The sequence below is a fragment of the Dermochelys coriacea genome, chromosome 8 (genome assembly GCF_009764565.3).
Source record: "Dermochelys coriacea isolate rDerCor1 chromosome 8, rDerCor1.pri.v4, whole genome shotgun sequence".
Lineage (NCBI taxonomy): Eukaryota > Metazoa > Chordata > Testudines > Dermochelyidae > Dermochelys > Dermochelys coriacea.
Window position 1 is genome coordinate 19,301,588 of NC_050075.1, and position 14,663 is coordinate 19,316,250.

Consider the following 14,663-nt stretch of genomic DNA (forward strand, 5'->3'; position numbering starts at 1 on the left):
TGCTACCTCTTCAAAAAATCATTTTCTTCTCTACCACCAGATGGGAGTAAAGAGTAAAAACACAAGAACAGTTTTCACTCCAGAGGTAAACCTACCCAAGTCCCTCCATCCATCGTTTGCATTGCTGCAGGACCTCCACCACCCAGAGCTCTGTGGAGGGGCTTCTTCAGGTTACCAGGAAAAGAGGAAGTTTGCAATGGAGATGGTGTTACTCATACCACAGACATGCCCCAAATATGCCCAGGCCCAGGGCAGGTGCTTGAAATCACATATTAAAACATCTCCCTTCTGTACAGAGAAGGAATGATCAAGCTCATGATCAAATTCATGAATTTTCATGAAATTTAGGATTGGAACTGCCTTTACCTTATGATCCCCTAGCAGATAAACAATTGTATGTCTTTGAAATAGGCATTTGTTACAGGATACAGGTTTCCATGGGAGAAATTCCACCAGCCATAGAAATTTTGCCTGCTTAAGGACTGCTTAACATTCTGCAGTCCCTCCATCTATCCTATGAATACATACCAATTGCAAAGTCTACCTAAGGTACCATGCTATTAAGGAAGATTAAAATCCTAAGAAACTAAAGTGGAATGTCTGGGTAACATCACGCAGAGAGGAACTTTTGGTTTAGTATTGTAGATTTAGTGCCCTAAATTTGACTTCATTTCTTGGTACTCAGAGATAAATATTTCTGGGGTAAAGTCTGTTTGCACACAATGAAATGTGACAGATTGAAGGAGGAAAAGATTAGACATATCAGCAAACATGCCAAAGGGATACATGGTTATACAGAGTCTGCTATTGTAAACTGAAAGTTCCAAAATTTCAATTCATTATGCCACTTGAAAATTTAGAGCCTCCAACATGACAGCAGTAAATATGTGGGCTTTTTTTGTTGCAAGTACTGTTGGCATGAAATATTCTTATATATCGGTAGAGGGTTGACAGCCCTGGAATGAACATCTAAGACTGCCACTGAATTTCAAAGGCATAGCTGGGAGTTGTGCATCCAACTTCCACAGACTTTCACCAGGAGGTGGGTGCCCAACTGCCCTATATGGCTTTGAACCCCTCTCCACCATGTGCTTTTATTGCTTAACATTGGACAAGTATGTTTTGTTTTTAAATATTAGCTGAAAGATCCCACATGTTTAGTTAACTATGAATACAAATACTGTCAATATTAATTTTCAGATTTTTTCCTATGGCATACTTACATTGGAGTTGTACCTGCCTAAGACTGTTAAAGGAGCTGTGAAACAGTTATTTATGATGGCCCATGCGCAACAAACTTTACTGATTGCTTTATTATGAATTTTCAGACATCAGCACTCAAAGCCTCTGAGGTGCAAAAGATGAGCTATAGTCGACTGCACCATAAAATTCAATGTACAAAAATCTATATTTAGAAGACAATACAATAAGAAAAAAATCAATTCATTTCAGTCTGAGTTTATTTAATATTTTATCTAGTTCACTTTAAATAGAACATTAACTCCATCAATACTGGCAAGACATTGTGATAATACTTAAATTAAAAATGTAGTCAGTAACTGCATCACTGAAAATTATATTCCCCAAGTGGAAATATAACTATTCTATTTTTCTTGTTTTAAGTAAGAGTTTATTGCACTTTACTTGGAAATATTTTTTGAAAAACATTCTATTTCTAGCAGATCAGTATAAATTGTCTGATCTTTATATTATTTTGTTCTGCTTAATAATATCATGAAACTGTACAGATATTAGTTCTGTAGAAAAGCATTAATAGACCGAAGCTTCAAAAAAGAAAGTTAACAAAAAATATATACCCATGATTTTTTTTCTCCTCAGATCTATACTTTGGTCACTGAAGTATCTCCTTTATTTAATTGAAATCTATCAATAATATTCTTTAAACTAGGCTATATCATTTTTATAGAACATTTGCACATTTCAGAATTTTCAAAACTGAGGAAGTGAGTTCACATAAAATATATCTGATTGCAAGAGTTCAAAAATTAATGGGTGGAGAAATGGCGTGTTTAAAAATGAGACAAGCTCCTTTAAATAAGAGATTGTAATAATTAAATAAATTCCTTTCTGGCTCCTCTGCAGATGTGTATATACTTCTACATGTATTTCTAAAGCATTCAAGCATAACACAAATCTTTTGGAATTTATGTTTTTCATTTCTTCTCATGCAGAACTATTTATTTGCAATAAAATATATCTAGAGTCAGAATTCACTGGGGAAACCAGTTCACTCCCAACGAGAAAGGTTAAGACAAAAATGTGAAAGTAGGTAATTACAGAAGAAATGCAGGTAAGGCTCAGTGGCATTTAAGGAGACTAAAGCTTCAGATCTGTTAATCCTTTCAGATCAAACATAAACGTAACAAGCCATCAAACAAATCTTTGCTTTATGAGATAATTCACTCTGATCACAATCAAGCAAAATCAGCCACTAGACTGTTCTCTAAACTTCCAGACATTAGTTATGTTATATAGTCGCTGCATAACAACATACCGTCAGTAAAACACTCACCAATCATTGTGTATATTACTTTGAACATCTAAAAATGTGGGACAAAATTCTCTGCTGGTGCAAACTGGCACAGTGTCGGTGGAGATTCACAAATCTGTCCCAGTGGAGAATTTGGCTCTTTAAGTTTAAGCTTTCTAATGTTACATTAAATATGCTGTATATTAAATATAGGTGGGCCTGGGTAATACAACGGGTGTGTATTGGATACATTGAGAATATGATGAAATGTAACAGAAAGTGTTCAGTAATTTTGTGCAGTAATTGATTAAAACAGCAGCATACAATATGTTTCCTTTGTGCTTTTCCAGGAACAGAGAGGTTGGCCAAACAACCATCATATGCAAAAAGGTTATGCAGATTGTACTGCTGCAATATTGATCACTCAGAAAACAAGAGCACTCTTAAAGGACTGAACACAGCAGGACTGTATGTGCTGAATGTAGTTAAAAAGGAAACCCCAGGAACTTTCCACGAAGTTTGAAGATTATAAGACAAAAGAAAATAAGGCAAAATAAAATTAACCGCTTCCGCTATTTATTAGCAATGGCAAACGAGGCTAATGGGGCATGGCCATAATATAACTGTTCTTTGGAGTCATTACTCTTATAAGGCTAACACTGGACAGGGAGGGCCTGAAGAAAAGGATTTGTGATCACAACTTGAACCATGGGGCCAAAGACATTTACAAAGATATTTCCCTACGTTGAGGGAAAAATGAAAATCTGGATTCCTGCCCACTCTGGGTGGAACAGGTAGGGTTGCTCCAGGATTGTCCTAGTGTCTCCAGGAATTAAAGATTAATCTTGAATTAAAGATTATGTCATGTGATGAAATTGCCAGAAAGTTGGCAACGCTAGGAACAAGGAGCAAATCTCAGAAAAGATCATCTGATTTTCCTTCTGTGCTTGATTTTTTTTCCTTTTGAGGAGTTTTGTCTTTAGCTGCTTGCAAGCTAATGTAAACATTTTTGGATATGTGTGATTAAACTTTCAGTTAAAAAATGATGGCTACAAAGTGGGCAATACAACAGTAATGAGTTTGTGATTTAAGATAATTTTATCATAATTTTTTAAAATATATTTATATAAAATAACATGGATGGTCAAAATTGTTTAACAATCAAAGGAGAGGTCAAAATAGAGTTCTCTTCACCAACATTGGCACACAATTAAAAAAGGAGCTCAGGAGATTTTCCTCGAAGGGCATTCTACCTTCCTCGAATTATAATCCTTTATTAAAGTACACACGTTCTAAATCAGGGCTGAACTCTTGGATCTTGGCTCGCAATTCTGGCTCCAAACGTGTTACTGACATGGAACTGAGCAAAAGAAAGATAGTAAAATGAGTACACATACAAATGCTTGGATCTAAACTAAAAAAAGATGATGTATCTGCTCAAGGCGTTTTGGATTAGGAAAGGAGGAGGTTCTGGATCTATTTTTTTCCCCAAGATGATGTTCTTAGATCAGAAGCAAAATAACTTAACTTGCTTGGTAATGAGATGTTCTGCCTATTCAAGAAATAGCTGCTGCTCTAGTACCTTGGACTTCAACCCTGCTGGCTAGGTTCTCATGTAAATTTAGTGCTGGAAGATACAAACTATACCCTTTTATGAGACTTTCAAAAAATATTGTATTTGGCTGCTTTTGACGACTGTGTTATTTTATTCTGTTGAATCAAAGGAACTATTCTGTAGATGCAACATTTATTTCTCATTTGTAAAATGAATTCATCTGACAAGTCATGTAACAGCTACAATTTCTTAAATACATTTAAAAAAATTAATTTCCCTATAAAATTAGAGAGTCAACTCAGGACACATGAAAATGAATTTCAAGAAGCACTGATCTGACTCAGGAATAGTGCAGTGCTCACTACACTGACTTGCCAGTACAAATGTGCCAATCCAACTCAACATAGCCCTGCCATGTTCCTTGCTATTGCAACTCTTTGGCCTTTTCTTAGCCAGGAAGGCAAACAATGTCGTAACTGCATTGTTGGAATCAAGGGAGTTACACCAATCCAACTCAACATAGCCCTGCCATGTTCCTTGCTATTGCAACTCTTTGGCCTTTTCTTAGCCAGGAAGGCAAACAATGTCGTAACTGCATTGTTGGAATCAAGGGAGTTACACCGGTATAAAAATTATGCAAGTGAGATGAGAATGAGACCCAGGGTTTCCAGAAAAGCTAGTGAACTCACCCACTAACTTTGTTAACCAACTAACCTCCAGTTGCAACATTTAAATCACATTAAGTATTTTTTCCACTTGATGCAGTAATCATGACTTCCATTAATGACAAAAGGAAAGAATACATATCAGTGGAGTTTTTACACCAAGTTTACATAATTTATTGCATTTGAGCTGACCTTAATGTTTAGTCTGTCCAGGCTCCTTTAGGATCTCATGGACAATGAATGTCAGCTCCATGTTTATTTTCAAACAAAGCTAATGGTTTTGAGACACACTAACACGGATGAGGCTCTTACGTGGGGACAATCTTATTACCCAAACTACAAATAAAGCACACACAGTTCAGGTGGCGTCCATTCAGTATGAGTTTCCAAATGAAAATAAATGGGATCTCACCACTTTTTTGCATACATTAAAATGACACCACCACCTTAAGGAACAAAAATGCATCCTTTTGACCATGTTATCTCCCGCTCTTTGAATCCCTCTACTGGCTCCTCCCTGTGCTGTGTATCAAATCCAAACTCCTTGTCCTGACATTCAAGGCCCCATGTTATTCAACCCCAATCTATATGTTCAACTGTTTCCTTTTTTCCATTCACCCTATTCTCTCTGTTCCATCAATGATGCCCACTTTAACATCTCCTTTGCATCCCCTCCACTCCTGCTTCTGTATCTTCTTCAGAACTGCCCCTGCCAAAGGAATGCCCTCAAACCCCAGATCCTCCCCTCTCATTCAAATCCCTCCTAAAACTCATTTCTGACAATCAGCCTATCAGATGTTAAACCCTGCTCCCCAACTAAACGGAACTATTAATATGCACACCTGCCTTACTAAGTAACTGTGAAAAGAAAAGGAGTACTTGTGGCACCTTAGAGACTAACAAATTTATTAGAGCATAAGCTTTCGTGAGCTACAGCTCACTTCATCGGATGCATCCGATGAAGTGAGCTGTAGCTCACGAAAGCTTATGCTCTAATAAATTTGATAGTCTCTAAGGTGCCACAAGTACTCCTTTTCTTTTTGTGAATACAGACTAACACGGCTGTTACTGTGAAACCTGTCATTATGTAAGTAACTGTGGCAACTGTAAATGCGTTTCTTCCTAGCCCCACCAGAAGCAGCTGGCTAAGTAGTCACAGTATTCTTGGCTTGGTAATACTTAAAGGAATTTTAGTGAATCTATACCTTCACATTAGTTAATCCCATTCATTATTTTTTCTCATTGAATACAGGTGTGCCATGGAAAGGAACAAAGGCATTGCGAGGGGAAGGGATAGCTCAGTGGCTTGAGCATTGGCCTGCTAAATCCAGGGTTGTGAGTTCAGTCCTTGAGTGGGCCATTTAGGGGTCTGGGTCAAAAATTGGGGATTGGCCCTGCTTTGAGCAGAGGGTTGGACTAGATGATCTCCTGAGGTCCCTTCCAACCCTGATATTCTAACTGTCTTTTCTTTCCTCCCTCATGTGTATGACCCACACTTGTCATATGTGAATTTAGACTATATGCTCTTTGAGGTGCGGGGAACGGGACACTTATTTACTTTTTGCTGTGGAATGCCTTGCATGCTTCTGGGCTCTCAACATTAAAAAAACCCACATTTACCTTTTTTGAGGAAACAATGCACAGCATAGAGGTGTAGCAAACACCAAACTAGAAAAGACAAAAATAAGATTACAATATTTAGGGTAGAATCCTACTTTTCCAAAAGACATTGCTAGACACACAATTCAATCATTTTATTCTCTTTTCTTCTCAAGGACGGTAGGGCCCAGTCCTGTGATATGATTAGTGAAGTCAATTCTCCACTGCCTTGCACCATGTGTGGTCATTTACACCTATGCAGAGGGCAAAGAGGGCACAAAGCACTATCACCCATATAAAGCAGTGAAAATCTGATTTGATGACATTTCATACCCACTTTGCATAGATGTAAGTGTTATGCACAAGAGGTTAGGCAGTGAAGAATCAAGCCCCTCATTGCCTTCCACGAAAGCTTATGCTCAAATAAATTTGTAGTCTCTAAGGTGCCACAAGTCCTCCTTTTCTTTTTATGTGAGTTGAGAGCATTCACAACATTACAGGAATAGGTTCTACATTATCACCTGTTTAGGCAGTAGTTAAAACAGCTTATTTTAATCAGTTGTAGGCCTGAGCCACCATGCGAACCCCCTTCCTTTGCTGTTTATATCTACATTTGTAATTTCTCCACGCTGATGGCTACCATAAAAGAAGCAATGGAAGCAAGAGATTTGTGATTCATTTTTAAAAAACAAATAGGTAATATGACATAGAATGAGTAGATGTAAGCGATATAATCTTGCTAACACTTCACCTCACGAAGGAATGAATCGTTTCTGATGCTCATTGGCTTTACTGCCCAAAAACATACAGCCTTGATTTTTTAAAACATTTGCAAATTGTACCTCTTTACATCTTCCAAGGAAACTATAATCACACCTGCTAAAAACAGTAGACAAGAAACTCACTCACCAGACTCCAACTAATCCAACTTGAATCGGGGCACTCATCCACGGGAACCGCTGTGTTAAAAATAATTATTACATAGTGAATCAAGTGTGCTTTTCCCTCCCCACATTTTTGGAGATTTCGTGTACTCATAAGAAATGGACTGACAGCTATTAAGAGCTAAACATGGTGCAGATATATGGCGCAAGTTCTCCCCACTGCTTTGCCAGCACATTTCAATCCTGACCTCTAACACTGCTAAAGTTGAGGGCCTGGTCCCAAGTCCTCTGAAGACAGTGGAAAGACCCTCATTGACATCAGTGTGCATTGGATCAGATCTGATCTCAGATCTAGCTCCACTAGGAACTAGATTAATAGATGGCTGACAACCCATTTTGCTCATGACTGGATTCTGATTTGAGTCTAGGGGCCAGTTCCATGGTGGGACCACTTTGTGCTGCACTGACTTCAGAATGTAGCAGCAGCACCAGTTTCTGGCCCTTAGAGGATCAGCCCAGTGAAAAGAACCATATGCCAGAATAGAGGCTCATATGCTGCCCACTTTCTTGCCAGCATAAGGAATTTGCTCATGAAGACAGCCCTATGCTGTATTGAATCCTGGCTATTGTTTCAATCTGTTTGCACTCTCGGGTTGCTCTAACTTATGCCTGAGAACTTGCCAGCAGCTGCTTAAGGATCATGGGACTGCCAAGGTAAAGTTTTGCACCAACCTCTCTCCTCACCCCTTGATTTGCTCTGTATGCTTCTCAGCTGTCGCTGAGGTTCTGGCTCTAAATTCCTATGGATAAAACTAGAACTGTGCAACTGTGTGAGGGCCCCATTCCTTTTACAATTAAAGAAAAACATAAAATAGAAGCTGTGATTTGTTTAGCAAAGCAAAAAAAATTTTTTATACAAATGTGATATTTATGGCCAGTTCATCTCTATTGCACTTTCTTTTGCAAATCGCATCAAATGTACTTAGAAAGAAGACAAAACTTTTATTGGAGGTCTTTCGGTGATTTTTTAAAAAATACTATGTTAGAATTTTAGTTGAAATTAAATACTAATGAAATAAGACCAAACATTTTAATGAAACTCTGCTGTGATAGGCTTTTTCATTACCATCAAACGAAGGTCTCTAAAAAGCCTGAAACACACAATTGCTATCATAACAACATGTTGATTTGAAATAAAGCAGCTAATTAGTTAAGATTACACACTACAGTAAGTAAGTATAAAGATGATGTGTCTACAAGAAGCATTCCTCCAGCTGTAGGAAACTGGTGAACCAACAACAAAAGCGAATGTCAGTATTTTAAAGGGAAAAATGGAAGCAATAGGGAATGAAGGCAAAAAGGAATTTAAGAAAGTAAGTATGACAAGATTGGTGCTAAAAGATCACAGCAGAAACAAAGAAGTGGGAAAACATTACAGGAATTAGCTCTTTCTTCAGGGACAGAGAGAGAGAGAGAGAGGAAGTAACATAGCAGATTGTGCCCTTCTTTGTTTGAGGCAATCTGTAGTCCAGAAATGGTTGCAGGAGAGAACTGTCCAATTCATCTATTAGCTACAAAAGTAGATAACAGATGGAAAAAAGCAGCAGCAAGGCAATAAAGGAGGATGAATTCAGTGGTGCTGCACTGTTCTGACATTCCACTAATGCATCTTCATCTGACCTTTGCCCCATATAGATTAGTTCAAACGGCTTTAGTTTCATATAGTAGGAGTGTTAATGACAAGAGATGGTGGGAACAGCATCACAGGAGCAGAAGTGCTCAGAGACTGTATGCTTATCACAAAAAGAAAAGGAGTACTTGTGGCACCTTAGAGACTAACAAATTTATTAGAGCATAAGCTTTCGTGAGTTACAGCTCACTTCATCGGATGCATCCGATGAAGTGAGCTGTAGCTCACGAAAGCTTATGCTCTAATAAATCTGTTAGTCTCTAAGGTGCCACAAGTACTCCTTTTCTTTTTGCGAATACAGACTAACACGGCTGCTACTCTGAAACCTATGCTTATCACAGTTTGTGTACCAGCAGCAGAGGAATGTGGGATTGCTATCCTCTTTTGGGAATGTTCGTCAGATTCCTTACTGTGAAAGGCTATGATCAAGGGAGGATTATGGTTGAGAGATTCCAAGTATTGAACACTGAGGGAGTTGAGATATTCTCATAATACAGAGGCATCAGGTCACTTGGGGTATAATAAGATAGATCTGTGCTTTTATCACAGTAAAGCACAGTGGTATTCAGCCTTCATCTGAGTGGGATACTACTCAGAAAAACCCAGGTGTGTCTAACAGCCTGGACAGCATCATTGGCATAAACTGGTTCACTTGATGAAACGTTTTTTCTTTCATGACAGTAGGATGTAAAAAATGCCTGTTATGCAGATAAAGTTCTGACCTTTATTTTCCAAGAATACTGCTGGACTATGTTTATATTAAAAAAAGAATAGGAGGAAGAAGCCAGCATTAAAGATCAGTTTTAAGAACAAATATCTGGAAGGGTGAAAAAAATCTAACCAAATAAGGAGGCATAAGTAAAATACACTTAACTAAAAACAAGTTAGAGGCATCAGATGCAGAATGTGCATCTGGCTGGAGAGAAAACAAAAACAAAGAAACACAAGATAACAAAATAATTTGGTGAATACGAATTCTCTCTTTGAACTCATGAAGACAGTAGTTCTGAAAGTATCAGGACTTAGCTTTCAGATGGTTTGTACGGCAGGTGTCATTGTTGGATAGTGCACACAGCGAGGTTGTAGAAATGACAATTAAATATGAAAACTTGGTATTTTAGTTACTGCTTCTATTCACTGTTAGAAGAACTTTTGAATCTGCCATCTTGCCCAGTGTGACTATGCACTATTTGCAATTAGATAAATAAATAACATTACTGGAAACAGTTAAGGAATTAGAGGTATATGGAAGGAACTTGAATGCATCATAGGATAGTTCTTTGAAGAGCAGAACTATATGAGAGAAGACTGCAGAATAGGTTCTCTTTCTAATTAGGAAAAAAAGTTTGTAATGGTTGTTACAGTTGCAGACTAAGAAAATCTGATTAGATGGTTATATGACATGAAAGGGGAAAAAATACACAGGAATCAACCTGAGTATCAGAAATGATGTATATAGCAACAAGAGAAAGTGAACTTATATGAATTTATGAACCACGTTAGAAGTGGTTTAAAAATCTCAAAGTTCAGGCGGCAACCGGAATTTTCAGAAGTTTGTACGGAAGAAGCATCCAAAGCATTCTAATGGAATGGTTAGATGAGATGGAGGTGCACCTATAAATTCTGCATTTTTATACTTGTATAGTTTATGGCTCCTGCCACTGGCAGCAGCTATTGTGACTTGGTTTTCAGACATACATACCCAAGCATGAGTCAACAGAGATGGTGAATATAAATAATAATCATATAGTCATATAGCCTTTGTTTTTATTTCAAATATCAATGGAATTTACCATGATACCATTAAAACTGTTAGACATGAAGAAACAGAAAAAAGAGAAGATGTTCTATGGTAGTATATAAAGAAATGAAGACTTGCTGATTGACACACATTTGTTTATTTTCTGGCTTTTTGGTCTCTAAGGGTATGTATTCACTGCAATTAAAAACTGGCAGCTGGCCCATGCCATCTGACTTGGGCCAAGGGGCTGTTTAATTGCAGTGTAGATGTTCAGGCTTGGGCTGGATCCTGAGCTCTAGGTCTCCCCAAGGTGGGAGGGTCCCGGAGCTTGGTCTGCAGCCCGAGCCCAAACGTTTACACCATAGTTAAACAGACCCTTAGCCCGAGTTCTGCGAGCCCGAGCCAGTGGGCACAGGCCAGGTGCAGGTTTTTGATTGCTGTGTAGACATACCCAAAAAGGCACATAAGAATTATTTTCTGGAATGCTGGTGCACAAAGCGAAGACTGAGGGACATGTGTTAGTAAAGCAGATTGTAGATGGTGGTGTCACAATACTGCAGATGGAATAGTGCTTCTGGAAACCTCAAGAGGACATGCACAAGCTGCTAGTTAAAAATGCAGCTCATTCCTTAATAGTTTTAGAACTAATCTACACCAAATGTTACCACTGACTAACTGCAGAGCAAGGTTTCACCTGAACTCACAGTCTGTGAGGCTGAGGGGAAGGAACAGGAAAGCATGAACGATCATGATGGTACCAAAGAACATTGAAGAAATCTCTCGTGTGTGCTGATCTGCAAAATTCACAACACCCTTATGTTGATTATACTGCACAACAAATACTTGAAGTTTGACTCCAAGGACACACTGATTCCTCCCTCACTCTTTTTGTCATAAATGTCACGTTTCTGCCATGCAAGTTGATATGACACATGACAATTGTTTCATGCCGTGCACATGTAAAACCATTTTTGCTCTGAATTTGCAACCCCTTTGATTTCAGAAAACAAATGTCCTTGCTCTTTATGGACAGTAAATTTTCAGGTACACTGCTGTAGTTATCACGCCTCAAGTAGTCTAAAGGTCAAAGGTAGTCCATGAATAAGAGGTAGGGCAAATCAATATACATCTCATTTATACTAGGGAAAATATGATGTGTGTACATGGGAGCTTCACTCCTATCAGTTAGGAGAACCATGCAGTTTAAGTCTCCTACAGAGTACAGATTTTCATTCTAAAATTCAACAGCTATATTCCCTGTTTTAGCACTGTGAGGAACACAATTTTCTGAAGAAGCGAGCACTTCAGGAAAATGTAGTTTTCTAAATTTGGGGACAAAAGAAAATAAAAATTAAACAGTCTTACGAAAATGCACATTCACATATGTGTGTGCCTGCGCATGTGCACACACACACATAGGGTGACCAGATGTCCCAATTTTATAGAGACAGTCCTAATATTTGGGGCTTTTTTTTACATAGTCATCTATTATCTCCCACACCCGATCCTGATTTTTCACACTTGCTATCTGGTCGTCCTACACACACGTGTATATTTCAGCAGTGTAGTTGTGAAATCTAAACTCAACAATATAAAGACTATGAAGAACAGAAATATAAGAAATAATTCCTCAGAGTCAACTAAATGTGTAATCTAAAAATTGATTTACCCTAAAAATATACTTTTCCAAGGAGTGTCGGTAACTTTATACACAATACTTCTTTTCTGCTTCTAACAACAAGCATGCTCCTGACTCAACTTGTGTCTTTCCCATACAAAGATATGAGATTGTCCATAGCCACTCATGCAAAAGGAAGCCAGGGACATTAATGGGCAAAGAAATTCTACCTTTGTAACTGAGATACAGCCCTGGCTCAGGTCTCATGTGAAATCTGTATGATGTTTTATTCACAATGTTATTACTGCTGATTACAACCTCATGCATACACACAATGTAAAAGTTAACCAAAATACTTTAATAGATCAGAATTAGATTTATACTAACATAATATGAACAACTGGATAAGAACATCACACTACATTAGCTTAAATAAAATATGAGAAACATATCATACTTGCTGAAACACGCACACCCAATATTTGGGTTGCCCATAATGCTAGCGGGTCATTTTCAAACCAGATTTTTTTCCACTTCAAGATACTTTTTGATTGCAGCTAAGCAGAACCTCTCTTTATTGACCCAAACTTTAAAAAAATCCTAAAATAATTTGCATTATATTTGTAATAAATTCAGTGTTTACAAATATTGCACTGAAACAAGCAAATCTTGCTGAACAGAGAAGAATTGCATATTTTGGATTTTTTTTAAAAAACATAGTTATCGTATTTTATAATATGGTAGGCTCATTCATTTTTTGAGGCGGGGGAGCTGAGGGAAGGCAGGTGACACAAACATCATTCAAAATCAGATTGCAATCTGTGTGCAACCCACTGTGTTAGCTGATTCAGATAAATGTTCCTTAGATTTTGACCAAAATATCATCTACACATACATAATGCTATGCAGAGTAATCTACTCATTCCTTTCATAAATTTTTTTATTTAGACAGTGCTGAGGTGAAGAACAGGGTCTGTTCAAATGAATTATTAAAATATTTCATAATACTTCGATAGCACCTCTGATCAGAGCGATATATGAAAGCACTCTGCCAACCTTAAGCAAGCATAACACCCTATTATTTCTGCTTTACAGATGGGGAAACTGAAGCAGGTTAAAGAGCTGGATCCTATTTGGTGCTGAGCAACTCATTTGAAGTACTTAAGCACATGTCTAAGACCCACTGACTTCAATGGGGCTTCTGCAAGTGCTTAACATAAAGCATGTTCTGAACTGCGTTTGTGAACTGGGGCTTAGCTCCCTCAACTCCCACTGTCTTCAACGGCAGTTGAGGGGACTGCATATCTTCAAGGAGCTGCCCAAGTCCTCACAGGATTGAGCCCTAAGGTGACATGACAAGAGTCAGAGATTCTTGACTGGCAGACCGACCTTTAACAATTAGACAGCATTTCCAAACTATTCAGTAAAAGATTTAATAATTTAATTGGCAAAATCACATTACTGAAAATATTCTAAATGTTTCTTTATGTATATTCAGAAATAAAACTTTCCCTGTACTAGGGAATATAATAGTTAGCTGTCAGATCATAGAATATCTTCATGTAACATTTACTTAATACTTTGTATATGAAATACATGTGACTATATCCAATATGCATATATTTAGCAACTGAGGCTTACCTTCAAAAAGGCTTTTTTTTCCAAACTATTCATTATAAAGGGAGGTATAGCTGAAAGTGAGAAAATAAAAACAAAACAAAACAAATGCTTAAATCTTAGCAAACACCACCTAGTTTTCCATAAACCTTTTTGCAGTGGTTTAGAACAGTAGTTGGAAATCTTATGCCACCTTTAGAATCTGGAATACTTTCTGTGACTTCTTGCAGTGTGAACAATGACATAATCAAATAGCTTAATTATGACAGTTTCAATATTTTCACACATCTCTATAAATGTGTGCAAGCATTTTGCTTGGACAATTCAGTCTATTGTAAACTTTCCTCATTCTGGAGCAGACTCATCTTCTCCCGGTGCTCCTTTCCCATTGTGTAGGCACCTGCACTTTCCCTACAACTTCAGGTCAAAAAGAGCACCTGACTTTAAGTAAGCTGAAAGCATTGATTAGTAGAACCTATTAACAGCAGTAAGGAGGTGATACACCATAAACAACTATTGTCTCCTTGTACCTCTTGGGTTTTACCAGCCTGCACACAAATTTTAGCATGCACATCCATTGTGAGATTACATTGTCAAGGTATTAGCAGCCTAAATTAGTGTAAAATTAAGCACAGAAAAAAATATTTCCCTTACAGTAGAATCATCTTAATTGAGACACCTCAATGGGTGATCTATCATCATAATTAAGCACCTGCCTTGATTAAAAGGAGGACACTTTAAAGCAGTCAGTTAAGATTTAAAATGAACTGAGTATCATAATGAAGATTTCACTGTTTTTCATT

The 14,663-nt window shown here is 37.7% G+C and overlaps 1 protein-coding gene across 5 annotated transcripts in view; it reads right to left on the bottom strand.

The window, feature by feature from the left end:
* Positions 1–1,298: 1,298 nt before the first annotated feature.
* The window catches only part of SFXN1 (sideroflexin 1), a 43,569-nt gene continuing 30,204 nt past the window's right edge, over positions 1,299–14,663 (bottom strand). The window contains exons 8-12 of one of the 5 annotated variants that reach the window (XM_043490667.1): positions 13,885–13,934; positions 7,220–7,269; positions 6,332–6,379; positions 5,024–5,047; positions 1,299–3,851 (exon numbers count right to left, since the gene is read on the bottom strand). In XM_043490667.1, coding sequence (XP_043346602.1) covers positions 3,755–3,851; positions 5,024–5,047; positions 6,332–6,379; positions 7,220–7,269; positions 13,885–13,934 — 269 coding nt within the window. In that variant the 3' untranslated portion in view covers positions 1,299–3,754. Of the gene's footprint in view, positions 3,852–5,023; positions 5,048–6,331; positions 6,380–7,219; positions 7,270–11,329; positions 11,420–13,884; positions 13,935–14,663 lie in introns of all 5 variants that reach the window. The other 4 variants (XR_005294419.2, XM_038413257.2, XM_043490666.1 and 1 more) reach the window with 4 other exon arrangements.